Here is a 20702-nt window from a genome sequence, read left to right as displayed (position 1 = left end):
TTGTTAAAATATATACATCAGGTTACTCTATTCCCAGTGTTTCAGAAGAAACCAGTTTTACTTCAGACGGAAACTAGGCAAGTATTGATATTTTTGAGACCAACACTAAACCAGGGTTATCCATCCAAATTACCTCTTTTTGTTGCCGTTCCAATTCTCTCATGCGGATATCTCTTGCTTCTGCTCGGGCAGCCCGTTTTGCTGCCAGTCTTGCCTCTGCCTGAAAAGTAATGTAAAGATTCAGCTTTATTTAAAAACCACCACCACCAGCACCACACCTGTACATCAGCTTGGAGGACAAGGAGCCAATGGGACATTACTTCCCAAAGAGGGTGGGGGGCAAGATGTCGTCCACCAGCAGCCTGACTGACTTCTTCCATCAACATCCCGTCCGTACTCACTTCTTTTCCTAGTCCCAGAGTCTCTCCTGAAATCTGGGCCTTTACCGTCAACTGCTTGCCTTGATTACACATTCAAAACATTTCACACAATTCATTATATGTTTCTATGCACTTGCTTCTTCCAGAATTTTCTTCCCCATCAATTCAATCATACAGATTAGAAACTGCAGGGCCAGCCTCTATTTCACTTTGGACCTTGCCAGTATTCCCTCTCCAAGTCCTGTCAATTCTGGACCACTGAGTTTCTCTCCAACCCATCTCAGGTTTCTTTATGCTCACTGTTCCTGCTTGTTTCAGGAACTCTTCCTCTCTCTCTCTCTTTCCATTGAGATATAATTCACACACCATCAAATCCACAACTTAAAAAGATACAATTCAGTGGGTTTTCAAGTACATTCACAAAGTTGCACAATTATCACTACTATCTAATTCCAGGATACTTTCATCACCCCAAAAGGAAAACCTGTACCCATCAGTCGTCACTCCCCGTTACCCAAACCCAGACCCTAGCAACCACTAATCTACTTTCTGTCTCTATGAATCTGCCTCTTCTGGACATAGCATATAAATGAAATCATACAATAGGAACTCTTTATCTCTTGTTTGGATACTGCAACAGTCTCCAAATCATCTACCCAACTCCAGATTCTGCCCTTCAATTCATCCTCTATGTGGTTACATGATTGCCAGTCTGCCTTTGTCTGATCATGTCAATCATTCTGCTGTGTAAAATACTCCAGTGGCTCCCCATTACTCATGGTTAAAGCAAAAATTCCATAGACCAGCACAAAGAGAAGACAGGAGACGAAAAGCAAAAGCAGAGATTAAGGTTTCTCCCAGTCATCTCTCCACCTTATTTCCCATTACGTGCCCCACCTGTGCCAGCCGCATCCACCTCCCTCCACTCCTGGACTCCATCTACTGTGCTGGGAGGTTAAGCCTCTCTTCACAGACTGCTGGTAGGAGGTAGTCTCCCTTCTCTCTTCTTCAGCTACCGTGCTACCTTCTATGAAGGGTTCCCCCAGTCCCTCTTTCACAGAGTAATACCCTATGGACATGTGCCTACTGTGGCTTATTACACTGTATTAAATGTACTACATGGTATTATATGGTATTAAAATTACATACTTCTGTCACCCCACAAATGTCATGCCTCAGTGCCTGCTAAATAAACAAGAGATTTTCAGGTCATGGGCCAAAGTATCGAGGAAATGAGCCAACGAAACAGCTTGATGTACCACATGAAACAAAAAAATCTTCTCTCTGGTTTCTCTTACGGTGGTTTCCTCAGTTCTTGGCCACATCCCAACTCTGATTCACATCCCCTCTCTTCTGATAATGACAGTAGCTGCTGCTTCTCATGCTATTATATTTGTGCCTAAGTCTCGCACTAGGAAGAGACTCAGCCAATGTTTAAAGTGGTCTACTGTGTGTAAGCAATTATACTGAGCACTGAAAATACAGAGTTAAGACATGCCACCTCTGCCCTGAAGACGTTCACAAACTTGCCAAGGGAGACAAACACAATGTTTAAAGGGAAGGAAGCATGCAGGGAGGAGCAATTAGTTTTGCCTGGCAAGGTCACAGCAGGCTTCTAAGAAGAGGAGACAGTTTAATGGTTACTACTTTTTCAACTACCCCAATTTTGGCGATTTCCTAGTCTGTTGAACTGACCTTTAAGTAGCAAAAAAGCTGCAAAGTGAACGGCAATCTGCCAACTGAAAGCTCTCACACTGTCATCACCAGAGCAATTAGTGTTCTCACATGAATTTTACATTGGCCTCTATCATTAAAAACCCTACATTCCCCACCTTCTTTACCCCTCTATGAATGGTCACCATTTTCTTACCAGAGTTTGTATTTTATAGAGAAAGACTTCAAGGCTAAGTTATGCTTCAGCAGATAACAAATACGTTTTAAAATTACAAAGTATCATTTTTCTGGGAAATATTTTCAAATCTCTCTTTTTAATTTAAGAAAGCCACAGCAATGTGTAGGAATTTTCACTTACACTTATATTATATTATATTATATTATATTAGCTTTGCACTTGTAGATTCCCTTAGAAATTTATTGAGAATGTCAATTTCATCCTCCTGAGATCTGTGGCCAATTCTGCACAATCTATTCTAAAACAGGACTTCTCTCACCAAACCTAAATTATAGGTAACTGAAATCTATTCTCTAATACAACTTCTTGCACAACAAAAGGACCTACTGTATAGCACAAGGAACTCTACGCAATATTCTGTAATAACCTATATGGGAAAAGAATCTGAAAAAGAATGGATATATGTATAATATATGTATAACTGAATCACTTAGCTGTATACCTGAAACTAACACAACACTGTAAATCAACTATTTAAAAAATTAAATTTAAAAATTAAAAAAAAAAGGAAGGGACCTAACTGCTGTATAACAGAAAGAACATGGGCTTCAGAGCCAGAAAAACATCCTTCTCTTTGTTACTTAGCCAACTTTATGCAAAACTCAGATATTACCTCCCTTGGAGTTGGTATTAAATAAGGCAAGCTTTAAAAAGGTAAAGAGGATTTAAAATTACTTTATCTGTTTTTTTTCTGTACATTGCTTCCACGTGCCTGACAGGAGTAGCAAGGAGCTAACGGTGATTCCAATCTGGTAAGACAAGACGTGTACTCTATTCTTATACTGACATATTTTGAAATAGTCAAATTATAGGTACACAAAGCATACTTCTAAGTACCAACACTAGCACTTTCCCCTCAGAATACTATTGCGTAAAAGAGCTACTGCAAATTCGTTTAAACCCACCCTGACAGATATAAAATTAAAAAGATAAAAAACTAAAGGACCACGAGGATTTAACTGAGTTCAAAACAAAGTTGGCTAAAAAAAAAATAAACATAGAATCACCACTTGATCCAATAATTCCACTTCTGGGTACATACAACAAAGAATTGAAAGTAGAGACCCAAACAGGTATTTGTACACCAATGGTCATAGCAGCATTATCCATAATAGCCAAAAGGTGGAAACAACCCAAATGTCCATCAGCAGATGAATGGATAAACAAAATGTGTTATGTACATACAATGGAATATTATGTAGCCTTTAAAAGGCTACATGATAGTAATAATTTAATAGTAAATTTTGACACAGGTTACAACATGGATGAATTCTGAAGATGTTTTTTTAAAATTAAATTTTATTGGAGGACTTCCCTGGTGGCGCAGTGGTTAAGAATCTGCCTGCCAATACAGGGGACACAGATTCGAGCACTGGTCCAGGAAGATCCCACATGCCACGGAGCAGCTAAGCCTGTGCACCACAACTCCTAAGCCTGGGCTCTAGAGCTTGCGAGCCACAACTACTGAAGCCCGCACGCCTAGAGCCTGTGCTCAGCCACAAGAGAAGCCCACCGCAATGAGAAGCCGGTGCACCACAATGAAGAGTAGCCCCCGCTCGCCACAACTAGAGAAAGCCCGTGCACAGCAATGAAGACCCAACATAGCCATAAACAAACAAACAAACAAATAAATAAAATATATGAGGAAGTTGAGTCTTAAAAAAAAAGTTTTACTGGAGTATAGTTGTTTTACAATGTTGTTGAAGACATTATTAAGTGAAATAAGCCAGACACAAAAGGACAAATATTAAATGATTCTGCTTATCTCAAGGATCTAAAGTAGTCAAATACCATGGAGACAGAAAGTAGAACAGTGGTTTCCAGGGGCTGGTGGGGACAAGGGAATGGGGAGTTATTATTTAATGGGTACAGAGTTTCAGTAAGGATGATGAAAAAGTTCTGAAGATGGATAGTTGTGATGACTGCACAGCAATCTAAATGTACTTAGTGCCACTGAACTGTATACTTAAAGATGATTAAAATGATAAATTTTATGTTATGTTTATTTTACCTCAAAAAAAAAAGGTTAGTTAACTTAAAAGTTAGCATAAGACATGAATGAAATCAGAAGTATTCAGGAGCCTAAATCATTTAAGTATTTGTATGGTCTTTAGGCTGACATGACCCAAACTTTTAAATCAAGTTAACAGGAAAATTCAGGAACTGGAAATTCAGGTTCAGAAGTTACCTGTGAAATCCAGTAAGTACTGGACCAGGTTTCTAAACATTATTCTGATCATTATGCTTTCAAATATTAGGCACATAAAAGCTGATTAAAGGAAATATGTAATTGGATAGGTATAGGAATTTATTCTTCCTAGAGCAGTGAAAATGAAAACACAAAAAAATAAAGATATGTTTGGATAGAAATAAATCTATTTCTCACTAAATGCTTGGGGCAAGTGGAAAAACAAAATGACAGCAAAAACCATGGGCCTTGATCACTCATGGAATAAACGCTTTAGATTGTGTTAAATCATAAACCTTATACATTCGTTGAATGTTCACTTTATCACTCAACTAATAACTAGGAACCATACAATGGAAAAGATGAGGACTAAACATGTACTATGGTTTGAGTGCTTCTACATTAGGGACTTTTCCTCTAACATCAGAATTTTGTATTATGTTGTTTGGGGATGTAAAAAAAGAAAAATACGTGAGATGCAATAAAAAGACAAATACGGCTGACCCTTGAACAACATGGGTTTGAACTGTATGGGTCCACTTACACACGGATGTTTTTCAATAGTAAATACTACAGAACTACATTATCCACAGATCAGAGGAACCCCAGATATGAAGGGCCAACTGTAAGTTACAGGGGGATTTTTGACTGCAGGGAGGGTCGGCATCCCTAACCTCCTCATTGTTCAAGGGTCAACGGTAACTCCATTTTAGAATGGGCAAAGGATTTGAATAGACATTTCTCTATAGAAGATATACAAGTAGCCAATTAGCGCACAAAAAGATGCTCAACATCATTGGTCATTAGGGAAATGCAAATCAAAACCACACTGAGATACCATTTCACACCCACGAAGATGGCTGTAACAAAAAAATTTTTAAATGGAAAATAAATAGCGTTGGCAAGGATGCGGAGAAGTCAGAACACATTGCTGGTGGAGATGTTAAACGGTGTAGCTGCTACTGAAAATGGTTTAGCAGTTCCTCAAAACATTAAACATAGACCATAAGACCTGGCATCCACCTCTAGATATGTACCTAAGGGAAACAAACACATGTGTTCACACAAAAACTTGTACATTAAGTATTCATAGCAGTATTACTCATAATAGCCCCCCAAATGGAAACAACCCAGATATTCATCAACTGATGAATGGATAAACAAAATGTGGTATCATCCATAGAATGGAATATTATTCAGACATAAAAAGGAATGAAGTACTGATATAGGTTACAACATGGATGAACCCTAAGAACATTATGCTAAGTGAAAGAAGCCAGACACAAAAGTTCACATATTGTATAATTCCACTTATATGATATGTCCAGAATAGGAAAATCCAAAGACAGAATGTAGATTACTGATTGCCAGGGGCTGGAGTAAGGGGGAGATGGACAGTGACTGCTAATTGGTATGGGGTTTCTTTCTGTGCTGATGAGATGTCTCTAATTTGTAATTAGGAAGTGGCAGTGGTTGTGCATCCTTCTGAATACACTAAACACCACTAAAAACTGCATACTTTAAAATGGTGAATTTTACAGTATGTGAATTATATCTCAATTAAAAACTTTTAAATAAATGAGACACAGTGAATAAAAAATATAACGCTAAATTAAATAAATAGTAAAATATGTAAAACTCCAACACATAAAACTCAGTATATAAAATGGGAGAAAGGGAATCTTATGATCGAGTAAGCCTGAAAAATGCCAGGTTAAATTTTTTAAAATCTTTAATAATACACATTATGAATTGCCAAGAAAAAGGTAAAATAAAAAAGCATTTCTCAGACTTACCTAACCACATTACTAAATAAGCCCTAAGTAATTCTTCAAGGATTATGCTCCAAGGAACACATGTGGGAAATAATGATTAAGCTCTGGCAATATATCAGGACCCAATTCAAACTGTACTAATTCTGTTGCGGGGGGGGGCCTTACCCTTGCTCTCAATATTTATAAAATTAAACAATGTTTTGAGAATGATCTTCATAGAATCAAAACTCAAACTTTCAAGATGACAGAAAAGATGAGACCTCATTAATATTACTACCATCATTTGAACACTTAGCAAAGCTAGGTGTTTATTTTCCTTTAATCCACAAAGTAACACCTTGAGGTACAGAAGGATTAAGTAATTTGCCTAATATCTCCTGGCCAGCAAGTATTGGAACTGAGATCCACATCCTTAGAATCTGACTCCAGTTAATGCTCTTAACTATGTTGCCACAACTTATATCTTTATACCCCAAGTGTAAGAACATATCCTTAGGCAAATAATAAAAGTTTACTTTGGATAAGTTAACCTGTGATTTTTCAATTTAGCATAGATTCTCTCTTTTCTGTGAAACTATACCATTCTGGTTCCCTTTTTTCTTTGACCATGACTTTACCCCAAATGTAGTTAATCTTCTCCTTTTGCTCTACACAGCCTTTCCTCTCATCTGTTTACTCCACATTTTCAACTATCAGCCAACGAGAATGATTCAAATCTAGCAACTCAAGCTCTGACCAGAATCAAAGCCTACATTTCTAACTGTCTAGTGGATCTCCTGTCATACACTAAGAGTGAATAAAAGCAACCTCATCTTCCCTCAGTGAATACGCTTTTGCTTCCCTATTTTTCAGTCTCCAGAAATGGAACCCTTGTTGAAAACTCAGTCTCAGGGACTCCTACTTCCTAACTAAACCTTCTTTACAATATCCCTTAAATGCAACCTTTAATATCCATTCCTACAGACTCCCCCTCTTCCAAGCAGGCCCTTACACTTTCACCTAGGATACTTTATTTCCTAACTCTAACTTCACTTTCTCCATTCCAACTCTCCTCCTATCCGTGTTATTCCCACATTACACACTGTTAAATTAATCTGCACCAAGGAACAGGTGGTTGATTAGCCATAATATACTTTATGATGCCCAATACCCAAAAGCATCCTTACACTTTAAGAATTTTAAATTTAGATTCTATTACTGCTTAGGTCAAATAAACACTGAACAGGCTAAAATAAACCAAATCAGCCCAAATCAGTTTCCAAACCAGAAACTCAGCTAAGGCCAATCCTATTATAACTATCTGTCCTGTGGGTCCACAAGTAAAGCAGGATCTATCCTATCCACTGGACAGTGCCCTCTGTCTCCTTGGAATATAACCCACATGTCAAATTTCATTTGGAACTATTCTGGGGGGGCTGAATATTCTGGGGGGAAACAAAGTTAATCCACTTCAAAAAAAATAGTTTGAATCCATCATCCTAAGAGTCAAAGGCAAGAGAGTTCATTATAAAGTTACATGGCAATATAAATATAAAATATATGTATATACACATAAAACACAAATGTAAAGTTATATAAAAATACATATAAAACATATATGGACATGTCCATATATAAAGAGACACACAGCCTCTGTGCTATGATGTGAACTCCACCCTCCCTAGGGACCTTGCCTCAACTATCTGATCTCTCTCCTCTGTCTACACTCTCTTCCTCTACTGGTTTGTTCTTCTCATCATAAGTAGGTTCAAAGTCTCTCTTATCTTTAAACAAACAAACAAACAAACAAACAGTCCCATCCTGGTTCAGTTATGCCTCGTCTTCTCTTTACAGCCAACTTTTTCTAGCACCTCCCTCCTCACTCCCCACTCCCTTCAAATGACTGCTTTCTGGCTTCTGCCCAAATCATTTCAGTGAAATTGCTCATACCAAAGTCACTTATGACCTCTGACTACCAAACCCAATAGAATTTTTCTCTTCTTATCTCACTTGTCCTTTCTGGCTTCCCATATCACTGCCACGCAACTTCTTCTGAAAACTCTCCTCTCTTGGCTTTCTGCAATACTAGTCTCTCCTGGTTTTCCTCTTGACTCTCTGACCTCTCTTCCTCAGAATCCTTCATGGGCTCATTTTTCTCTGCTAGCTCCTTAAACTTTAATATAGCCAAAGCTTCCAGGCTTCATCTCACTCTCTTCACTCTATGTTCCCTCCCTGGGTGATACTGAGAGTCTGCAAAGCTTTGTGTCCAACCCAGACTTTTCTGTCACAGTCCTGATCCAACTGGCTATTAAACACTGGGGCTGTCCCACTGGAACCTCGGATTTGCTATATCACAAATGGAATTTATAATCTTTCCCTTAAAGTTCCTCTTCCTCTTTATGTCCCCATCAGCTGTCCCATTACCCAGAACTGAAATGAAGGATCCCCGTAAGGCTCCTTCCTCCCTCGTTTATATCCCCCCGTCCATACCCTGTCACTAAATCTCAGCTATAGTTCTCATCAAGATTCTCTCTCTCTACTATTTCTTCAGTCCAAACTTCCCTCTCCATTCTCACTATCACTGCCTTAATTCAGGCTCTCATCAACTGTCACCAAGATGACAACAAAGCTTCCTAACTAGTTTTCTCCTTACCACTCTTTACATGGTGGCTAAATCTGAAGAAGGTTTTACCCTTCAAGGGCACCCCCACAGATGCCGAAATCACACGTGAACTCCTTAGCACACAAATCCCTTCCTGATCGGCCCCTCTGGTCTCTCCAGCATCATCTCCCATTCCCCCCACCATCTCTCCAGCCAAACTGAGCTGTTATTCTAGCAGCTTCCCACATGTTCTAGTTGTTTCACACCCCTGTGCCTAAGAACACTTAGAAAGTGACACACACAAACCCATAAAACAATACTGTTTATAGTGATATGTATTAGAACCTTTAGAACAGGAACAGGAAGGACACCTCATGATTTTATTATAGTGGTTCCCTGTTGGGGTGGGGGAAGGGGAAATAGGCCTGGGGGTAAAATAAAGGGCCCTAAACTTGGTTTATAATGTCTTCTCCCTTCCTTCTGATCTTTATAAGAAAAGGTCTGCAGTAACTGTCCCAAAATGTTAGCATCATTTAATGTAGGCTCATGGGTACTGACATTATTATCAAAACCTTTCTGCATTTAACATTTTTCAAAAAGAATAGAACATAACACACACTCAAATGCCTTTAAAGGAAGGGAAACCTCTAGCTTTTAAACTTTTGTCCTGCTGTGATCATGTGACAGTTTTAAAGGGAGGCAAATTAAAATTTCATGATTTGACAGAAATGCACTGAACTGAGCCAAACATGGAACTGCCAGCCTGCATGTATATCCATAATATAAAATCCATGCAACTGGCATAAGAAAGAAAAATAAGGTATAATTTGGACCTTTACAGACCACACTTTAATATCAAGAAATTTGAAATACAAAATTCTAGAAAGTGAAACATTCAAGGCAAATGACTAATTCAGGTAGCTAAAGCCTCAAGAGTTTACTGTGTTTAATTTTGTTTATTCTTCCATGACATTCATGCCAAAAGAACACTGGAAGACAAATTAAGAGACATAATATTTACTGTGTTGCTATGGTTTCCAAATTAACAAACAAAAATCATTACTCAATTTCCTAGCAACTTCCCTTTAGTAGAAAATCTTAGGTACCATTTTTCTTAATTAGATTTTTTTAAATGATTATTCTTTTCTTTTTTTAAAGAGGTGCATTTCTTTTTTTTTTTAATTAATTTTTTTTTTTTTTTGCAGTACGCGGGCCTCTCACTGTTGGGGCCTCTCCCGTTGCGGAGCACAGGCTCCGGATGCGCAGGCTCAGTGGCCATGGCTCACGGGCCCAGCTGCTCCGCGGCATGTGGGATCTTCCCAGACCAGGGCTCGAACCCATGTCCCCTGCATTGGCAGGTGGATTCTTAACCACTGCACCACCAGGGAAATCCCTTTAATTAGATCTTACAATATAATTGTGTTTAACCATTTTTTTAAAGCTTTTGGTAGTTGAAAACCAACTATATAAATTTTTCTGAGCATAAACACCAATATGTATTAGATAAAATCTAGGGATTTTAACCCATTTTCTTCTGATGTCAAACAACTATATCTTCCTTTTATTTAGAAAACTTTTGACAGCAAAATATTCTTTTGGAATGAGAGAAGGAATTTAATATTATAGACTTTATTACTGAGGTTTGACTACAATCTAGTAAATAGATAGCACAGGAAGACTGAAACTCTGGCTCAGCAATGACGCATCTAACCGAAGGGGAAATGTGACCCACAGTTGTGGTAGAGATACTCTGTGTGTGTGCTGGGGGTGGCGGTGGGGTTGCTAGTAGCGTCCTTACATTTAGGATAAGGGTACTGCGCTATCTGAATTTTTTCTCCAAATACCTGTAACTCATGGGAATGGTGAAGATTGTGACAATGAACTTTATACCAAATATTTTTTAGTCACGCTGACACAAAACTAAGTAATAGGGCTCAATAATCCTCCCTTAATTCTGGTTAGAGGGATAAATCAAGGAACAGTGAGATACCGAGAGTAACGCTGGCCATCACAGAGCCCTGGATTTGCGGGGGCGGGAGGGATGCCCAACCACATCGCCTACCCTCCTTTGCCTCAGTTCCAGTGGGTTTTTGGGGAAAAAACAGAGAGGTCTGCACTTGACAGGAATTGGCTGCATTCATGTACTAATGCCACTGGAAAGATTCCTAAATGACTAAAAACGACAACTTAGGTCTGCTCTTTCAAAGAATTTGTCTACTAAAAACAGTAAGTACAAAGGGGGAGAATTTTTAAAGAAAACTTTTAACTGGACAGAAATGGAAAGAAAAACATTCATTTTTCATAACCCTGAAAAATTAACTCCTATTTCATAATCTTTTATAAATTTTTGTGTACCACCATTGAGTGTATTAAAGGCATTTGAAAGGTATTTTAAATAAGAGTAATTCTGCCTCCTGTGCAGTTAATTTTTCAGACAAATCCAATTTGCAAAGAACAACCTGAACCAAACACAAAAGGGTGATCAAAAAAGTGCCAAAATTAAGAAAGACTTAAGACATGACCTTGAAATCACAGAGTTCTTTAGGGCTCAGCCTGAGGAGTGATTATCCTCAACTCTACACTTTCTCCCTAGACAATCTCATCCACAACTCATGATTTCAATTACTTCCTACATGTGCACAAGTCTCAAATATGTATGTATAGCCCAGATTTCTCCTTTGACCTCTTGATCCAAATCCCCAAACTGCTTCTTCAAAATCTCCACTTAAATGCCTCACAGGCACGTTAAATACCACACGTCCTAACATAAATTCATGGTCTTCCCTCTCCAAACCTCCTCCTCGCACTAACGTTGCCTACCACCCCGAGGATGCACAACCCCAAACCTCCCCTCTCTGCCACCTAAGCACTGCCACTCGCTGAGCACCTCCTCCTACCTCTGCACTCCAACCGCCTCTCCCCATCCCTACTGTCATCACTCTAGGCCAGGCCACCAATGCCTCTGCAAGTCTCATGACTCATCTCTCCGCATCCACTAACGTCTCCTTGTGATATCATCTCCAACCCGCAGGAAAGTCATCCTCTGAAGGCACAAATCTGTTCACGTCATACCCCTACACAAAACCCTTCAATGTTTTTTCCTTTGCTCTTAGGACACAGACCAAAATCTTATATCAGGGTTCTCACCCTCAGCCCTACTGACATTTGCTGTGGGGACTGTCCTGTGCACTGTAGCATTTTTAGCAACATCCCTGGCCTCTCCCCACACATGCCACTAGCGCGCCCCTCCCCCTGTTGTGACAGGCAAAAATATCTTCATACACTGCCAACTGCCCTCAGCTAGACAAAATCACTCTCAGTTGAGAACCACCGGCCTGTGTGACCTGGCTCCTGCCTACCTCTCTGGCTGCTCTCCTCCTTGCTGTACGTGTCAGAGTTAACAGTGATATCACGGGAGGCAAATATTAAGAGTGTAGGAGCCAAAGTGCACATTTCAGCTCGACCCTTTTCTAGCTATGTGGCCTTGCGCAAGTTACCTCACTTCTCCATGCCTTGGATTCATCACGGATAAAATGAGAATAGTAGACCACCCCATAGAGTTATCAAGAGGATTAAATCTGTTTAAAGAGCTTAGAATAGTGCCTGGTACATAATAAGAGCTCAGCAAATGTTAGCTGTGCTGTTGTTACTCCTTGAATTCTCCACACTCTTTCAGCCTCCAAGCTTGTCACACATTCTTCCCTCTGACTGTAAAGCTCCTCCCCGCATCTGACAACTGCTTCCCCTAAATCACTGCATTCCTCCTTCAAAACTCAATTGAAAGGGCGCTTCCTCAGGGAAGCCTTCCCAAAGCCCCCAAAATGTCAAGTCCCCCATCACACACTCTTTAATGAAATCATTTACTGTTCACTCAAAGCATTTAGCACAGTTGTAAATAAACATATTATTACATTTGCTCAATTCTAAGAATGCCACTGGTTGTGATATACACTGACAATCACAGCTTTCAAGACAGAAATTACAATATTAAATGTAGACATTAAATTTGAAGAAAAAAAAGAAGCTGAAAATCAAAGAACAGGTCCATTATGTAATGATTTTTTAGCGTCAATTTTCCCCTCTAGACCCTAAGCTCCAAAAAGAGAAATGACCATGTTAGACCTGTCCATTCCCTGTCCTCCTTACCTAACACAGCATCTACAGAGAGTAAGTGCTCAATAAACATTTACTAAATGAATGACATTCAAAATTCACGTTTAAAAAAGAAACCCACTTTATTCTTTTCTTTTAATCTTTTTTTTAAGGTTTTAATTTTTTTTCTTTATTTTTTTGGCTGCTTTGGGTCTTAGTTGCAGCACACGGTATCTTCATAGAGGTATGCGGGATCTTTTCCCTGTGGTGCGCGGGCTTCTCTCTAGTTGTGGAGTTCGGGTTTCCTCTCTCTAGCTGTGGCACACAGGCTCCAAGGCGCATGGGCTCTGTAGTTTGTGGCATGCAGGCTCTCTAGTTGAGGCGTGTAGGCTTAGTTGCACCGCGGCATGTGGGATCTTAGTTCCTCCACCAGGGATCGAACCCATGTCCCCTGCATTGGAAGGCAGATTCCTTACCACTGGACCACCGGGGAAGCCCCCAAAACTACTTTATTCTTAAACGGAAGATGGTATTACCCATAATTATTATTGATTATGGTAATTCTTTGCATTTTAAAAAACTGCTATCCTTGCCAAGAGTTTTTTATCCTTAGTTCGACATGGCCTAAAAATGAATACTCAAATAAAATAGCTAAATAACTATGAGAAAATCATAAGCTCTATCAAGCTATTATGATTATTATTCCATAAAACAATAACACTGGACAGTATCTTATTTATTTATTTATTTATTTATGGTACGCGGGCCTCTCACTGTTGTGGCCTCTCCCGTTGCGGAGCACAGGCTCCGGACGCGCAGGCTCAGTGGCCATGGCTCACGGGCCCAGCCACTCCGCGGCATGTGGGATCTTCCCAGACCAGGGCACGAACCCGTGTCCCCTGCATCGGCAGGCGGACTCTCAACCACTGCGCCACCAGGGAAGCCCTCTGGACAGTATCTTTTAAACTAAGCACAATTCTTCCCTTTGTATCCTTCTCAGGCTGCTAATCTATAATCAAAACCACAAACTTCCGGTTCTCACTACTCATCATTCCAGATGCCTAGAATTTACCTCTTTAAGCAGCAAAATAATAAAATCCAACCAAGGGTCCATCAATAGATAAATGGATAAACAAAGTGTAATATATACACACAATGGTCCATCATTCAGCTATAAAAGAAGGAATTAAGTTATTTACAAGGAAAAAAAAACAGGAATGAAGTTCTGACACATGCTACAACACGGATGAATCTTGAAGACATTATGCTAAGTGAAAAAAGCCAGACACAAAAAGGACAAATATTGTATAATTCCAGTTATATGAAGTATCTAGAATTAGACAAATTCATAGGGACATAAAGTAGATTAGAGGTTACCAGGGGCTAAAAGAGGGGGCAATGGAGTTACTACTTAATGGTTACAGAGTTTCTGTCTGGGGTGATGAAAGATTTTTTGAAATAGACAGTGGTGCTGGTTATAAAACATTGTTAATGTAATTAATGCCAATGAATTGTAGACTTAAAAATGGTTAAAATGACAAATTTTCTTATATATATTTTAACCACAAATTAAAAGTGAATCATGTAAAAACCATTGAATGGTATGCTTCAAATGAGTGAACTATATGTTATGTGAATTATATCTCAATAAAGTTATTTAAAAAAATGAAATCCAAGTTCTAGCAGCTACAAATGTTAAATAGCCATAGTTTCTTTTTCTTCCTTATTATTACAAGTAGGTTTGCACACCAAATATGTATACACGTAAATTCTGCTCAATGTAAAAGTCTCCAAACATTCCACTTACTAGACCCTAACTCCTATAAAAGATGATCGGTTTCTATGCCTGTCATTGATTCTTTAGATTCAAGAGAGTTGTGTGTTATGAGTATGAATTTTCTTTGGGTCCTGAATCTCAAAAGAGATCACAGAATTTTAGAACTGCAAGGGCTTTCAAATCATCAGGTTCAAAAATAAGCAACGTTCTGATGACTTCCATTTGAAGAGATGTGCAGAAAACACGTTTTCTTCATAATTTCAGCTCTACAACAAGGAAAGGAGGAATATTCCAGGCTTCAGTGAGGCCATAGTAAGACTGCTTGCAAACCCTCCAAGAAGCTTCTACTTCTCATAGGAACACTCTTCATAACACTCACCAAACTGACCGTGGTAAGGCGGCATAACTGGCTTTCATCCATCCCTATCTTTCTCCTTTTGCGAGGCTAGCTGCCTAAGGGTCTCCATTTGATACACTCTGTGCTTTCGGGTAATTTTCACTGAAAGTCAACTCTCCAACTGCATTTCCCCCAAACCTGTGGGACAATCAAAGTCAAACAAGCGAGAAAGGTAAGCATCCAGATTGGCCTTCTGATACCCTAGAGAACCTGCTGCTGACCTCCTCCAACACCTGCTCTTATGAGGTCTTCACAGAGTTGTGACACACATGCTCACCCAGCAAAGCAGCAAAATGCCTATTACAGACACGGCGGGAGTTCTAGATCCATCCACATTCCTGCCTTCATGGAGCAATCTTCAAACATTTCAACATCTTTTAAAAATGCAAACAGGTTTTACAAGATAAGAAGAATTCTGGAGATGGATGGTGATGATGGTTGCACAACAATGTGACTGTACTTAAGTCCACAGAACTGTACACTTAAAAATGGCTAAAGTGGTAAATTTTATGAGTATTTTACAACAATTTTTAAAGCGCACTCGGTTCCACATTTAGCATGCAAATTATCCAGTTTGCAGAACATATTCATGCCTTTTGTTTCTTTTGCTCTTCATTCCCTCTAGTTGCCTCATTTGGGGCCAACTGAGAAGCATGGATACTTTAGCAGACGGTAAGCAGGAGGAAAAAGAAGCTATTTTTCTTTATTTACGGTATACCCTGTCTACCTCAAAAAACAATTTGAAGTGAGGAAAAGACAAATTAAACGCTTAGATTTAACTTAAAAAAAAGGAAAGATTAAGCTATTTGTCCTTTTTAATTGTTATGGGGGTTCTGTTAGTTTTTATTCCTAATTGTGTGTGTGTGTGTGTGTGTGTGTGTGTGTGTGTATTTAAATACAGATTTATAAGCTCAACCTCATAGATTCAGATTTAGCAAGTATGGGGTAACACCTGGGAATCTGTACATTGAAAAAGCAACCTGGGAGATTCAGATGATCAACCACGTTTTAGAACACCTATCTTAATAAATATATTTTTTGTAAAAGAAGAATATTTTACTTCTATTCTTACTTTCTATTTCAACTTATTAATAAGCAACAAAATAGCCTACTGGAAGCCTAACACTATGGTAAAGTTTACATGCACTAGTTACTTTAATTGTCACAGCAGCCCTATAATACAGGAGGCCCATAGTATTCCCGTTTTACAGATGAGGAAAATGAAGTCCAGAGTAGTTACTTAACAAGATTACTCAACCAGCAACTAGTACAGCCAGAATTCAAAGCCACGCTTATAACTCTCCAAAAGTCCAGCTCTTCTGGAAGTAGTATGATACAGAAAAATAAACAATGGCTTTAAAAGCTGAATGTGAGTCCCAGTTCTGATACCTTCCAGACATTAATCTCTCAGCTTCATCTGTTTCCTCATCTGTAAATAAGGCCAATAACAATGCCTATCCTACCTAACTCATAAGGTTATTGTGAGAATCAAGATGTGAAAGTGCTTTTAAAATCATGAAAAGCTACAGAAAAACAAAATATTAATGGAGGAGATGGAGAAGACTGAAAACAGCCCAGCACAGTGAGACTATGTGTTTGAATCCAAGCTCAGCTATTTCTTAGCTGTGTGACCTTAGGGAAGTTACTTATCTTTTCTATGCAATGATTTCTTCATCTGTAAAATGGAGAATATAATAGAACCCATTTCAGAATTTTCTGGAGAGTAAATAAACTAATTCATTTAAAATGCTTAAATAGTATTTGTCACATAGTAAGCACTCAAGTGTTGGATGCTAGAATGCTACCCAATTTTGTAAATGAAGCATCACATCCAAAAAAAGAGTTCAAGTACCCAGTGACAGTACAGAAAGAACCTAGAACATACTGGCATTTTCTCCCCTTATAGAAATCTGGGTATATAAATCCCTCCAATTCTGGAAGCAAACATTTTGAGTAGTTTCAATTTTCAACTAAAACTACGTGGCTTCCAAAATACTTCATTCGGGTAAATACTTAAGACCATTGTAAAGTGTCATCCACTACTTCATTTTAAAATATCTTTTACCTTTTTATCTAAAAATATCTCAGATTTTTTAAAAGTAATTTTGTTAAAGTATTATCACAGTTTTGTCATCAGTTTTTAGATAACTTTCCTCTGCTTCAAATATCCTCCTACAAAATCTGACTTCTAATTCAAAAGCTGAGTAGCTTATAAAAGGAAAAACGTAACAGTGAGCTGGATCCAAAAAAAGACTGTGTAATATGTCAAAAGGAAACAGCACTAGTCCTAAATGAGTTATTTACTAAGAATAACAAAGAGGAAGTGATGAGGGAATAATTCTCACCCAAAGAATACAATTTTAAAATGCTCTAAGCAATTCTTGTACCAGGTTAGTATATGGTCAGGTCTGCAGCTGCAGATAAGAGGCTGAAACAAAGTTGGCTCCTCACTAAGAAATCACAGCTGGGAGTTATCTTAAATTTTCAATATGCAACAGGAAATGCTGCCAGAGATTCGATAGGTGACACCCCTTTCCTTTTTTCTGAGCTGTCAACAAACCAAAACAAAAATGCTCCAGAAGCTCTATTACTAGCTAAAAGTTAGACATAAAAATTCCACTGCAATTATTTAAAAAACAGCTAAGACACTGAATCTGAGCAGACACCAAATAAGGATTATTTCTGTTAACATTTATACAGTGCTTCCTGGAATATATTAACTGTAGACCCAATGAGCATTTTTGTAATATAGTTATCATATCTTCATCATTCTAATTACCTTAAGTTTCAATAATGAAGATTAATTATAAATTTCAAAACATCAGGACAAATACCTGGAAGTCAACTAATCCACAAAAATAAAATGAAAAATTAATTTTAAATGAGTTAAGTAAATATTCAAGTAAAGAGACAGTAACTGTATTTTACTCTAATACAGTATTTTAGAGGGCATATTTAACATCTTATTTATAGTAAACATTCTGAAACTAGCTTAATGAATGAATGTCTGTATATATCTCCAACCCTCCACCCAGAATTTTTATAGCATTCTCATCTGTACAACTCAGTGTTGAGAGGGGTCTTCCAGACATACCTCTCTGGCAATGCTACTCAAAGCTTCATCTTCTGCAGAAAATCGGTCTTTCACAGGTGTCCTTTTCCTTCCAGAACCAGGAGTCCCCATCTTGTCTTCTTAATAGTCTTTTAACTGTGAAAAGTGACTTCACTGTTTTCAGCCTTGAAATAAAAAGAAACAATAATTTAGGATGCTTCTCTTTATGCACTTTTAATGCTCATTTACACTTTTAACGAAGAGAAATAATATTTATATATTTATGTATACATTAAAGAAATTAGTCACCAAAAACTTTGTCCTCCACTATCAATTTATTTCAATAAATTTTAGAATATTTAAATTTACACTAATTACTAAACCTCCTAACTCTTTTTACCATGCTAAACACAGAATGTATTACCATATTAGCCTCAGAAAACTGCAAAGAGCAGTAATTCTACTTAACAGGTTAAAGTTACTACAGCTATTTCTAAAATCTATTTCCATTTGAAAGTCAAAAACATTTCAGAAAAGTCATTCAGCCTAAAACTTTGAGAGCACATATTCAAGAAATTTTAATATAGAGCCTTAAAGCTACAAGGGTAAGTTGGCTTTTAATGTAATTCAAGAAACAATTCCACTTAAACCATTACCACATCAAAAAAAACACAAAAAAATAAAAAACAAATGAAGGTTTATTACTCTGCAATTAGCAATAACCAACACCCTCTATGCAACAAATTCTGAGTGCCTGCTATTGCCAGGTAGGTACTATGGGAGGTGCCAAAGATACTCTGATGAACAAAACAGTGATGACACAGGCCAACAACTAAGAATATATCTATGGGTCTATTTTTATTGTTATTATTATAAGATAGATGTATTTTTACAAAAGAGAGAAGAAAAATTCATCTGCCAGGATTAAATAACAAGGATGATAAAGACCATCTACTAAGCTTTCTAACACATGGTATATGAAATTAAAAATACTCCTGAGAGGGGCTTCCCTGGTGGCGCAGTGGTTGAGAATCTGCCTGCTGATGCAGGGGACACGGGTTCGTGCCCCGGTCTGGGAAGATCCCACATGCCGCGGAGCGGCTGGGCCCGTGAGCCATGGCCGCTGAGCCTGCGCGTCCGGAGCCTGTGCCCCGCAACGGGAGAGGCCACAACAGTGAGAGGCCCGCGTACCGCAAAAAAAAAAAAAAAAAAAAAAAAAAAAAAACTCCTGAGAATGCATCCCAATTTATACGACCTCCTTCTCATTTAGTGAAATATCCATTAACTTAATTTTTTTCCCTAGCTTTATCAAAATAGACTGGCGAAATTTCATTACACAGTGAGTCACAAAGAAAATCTCAAGTAAGTTTATCCTAATAGTATGAACTATATGAAAAGTACAAGTGACTTTTATGTATTGTAATTTACTTGATTCAAGCAAAATAAAACAGAACCACTTCATTCTTCCAAGAAAGTTCTCTCCAATGAAAATTCAGGCCATTCCCATCTTAGCTGACACCATTTTTATTCCCACATAGCTGACTTGTATATCTGTCAATCAGAATGAAGACTGAAGACAGTTTATTATTCTGCCATAGGAAATATATCTGATATAAGAAAAGGATTCATTTAAGTGGAAATGGAAGAAAAAAAAAGAATGTATATGTGAAAGCAGCAGCGGATAACTTCTAGCCAGAAATCAAGACAATTTCTGGAAAGCACAGAGGAGTTTTTTCAGAAGTCTCCCATCATCCTCATCGTCAGCATCATTTTAAAAATCATTCACTTATTTAATAGTAATGCTCTACAAATATTAGTCACCCACTGAGAAAAATGCAGCATGCAACACAAAGTTCCTTTTCAGACTGGAGTGACAATTTAGCTGATGTGCTGTGATATCATCCAGTATTTGTCCTTCAGCCAACTTTCCAAGGACTCACTAAAAGACATTTCACAGAAGCAGGCATTTCACAAAAACAGCCATTTTCTAATTCCAGACACACAAAAATAATTACAGAAGAAAGATTTGGCTGTAAGTGTAGCAAAAGCTTAACAGCAGTTTTGTTACGAGGACGAGATTATGGACGCATTTTTTTCTTCTTGATTCTTTAAAATTTCAATAGCATTTTAAAGAAAAAGGAAAAAAGAGATGCATTTAAAAATAAAAACATTCATATCAAAGAATAAACTGGCTCCAAAGTGGATCACACCCAAATTAGGCTCAATATACTAAACAGCTGAGACATGCAATCTGAAGCCACTGCTGGTGGTGCTCTTTTGAATGTAGGATTTCTTCCTCCTCTTTCCCTGTAATCCAATTTCCATCTTTCTCAACCAACACTGTCTTAGACCTTAGAGCTGCCAGGATATTCCTAGCACGCAGATTTATATAAAGAATTATCTTTTCTTAAAAACGCCTAAAAAACAAAACTGTTTCAACAAGCTCCAGGCTAACCCACCCTGAGAGAAAGATAACAGTGAAAGGGACAGAGGCACAGGCTAATGAGCAGGAAATGGGAACTTCCCTGTCTTCCTTATCCTTCGTGTC

At 38.2% G+C, this 20702-nt stretch overlaps 1 protein-coding gene across 1 annotated transcript in view; it reads right to left on the bottom strand.

The window, feature by feature from the left end:
* Nucleotides 1-20702, bottom strand: part of LRRFIP2 (LRR binding FLII interacting protein 2) — a 105716-nt gene that overhangs the window by 66616 nt on the left and 18398 nt on the right. The window contains exons 3-4 of the mRNA XM_029243298.1: nt 18197-18339; nt 134-220 (exon numbers count right to left, since the gene is read on the bottom strand). Coding sequence (XP_029099131.1) covers nt 134-220; nt 18197-18286 — 177 coding nt within the window. The 5' untranslated portion in view covers nt 18287-18339. The remainder of the gene's footprint in view (nt 1-133; nt 221-18196; nt 18340-20702) is intronic.

This window comes from Monodon monoceros, unplaced genomic scaffold (genome assembly GCF_005190385.1).
Source record: "Monodon monoceros isolate NGI ecotype Baffin Bay Population unplaced genomic scaffold, NGI_Narwhal_1 Super_Scaffold_3, whole genome shotgun sequence".
NCBI classification, from domain to species: domain Eukaryota; kingdom Metazoa; phylum Chordata; class Mammalia; order Artiodactyla; family Monodontidae; genus Monodon; species Monodon monoceros.
Note: the sequence above shows the minus strand (reverse complement) of the source record. Positions and strands in the feature narration are given on the sequence as shown.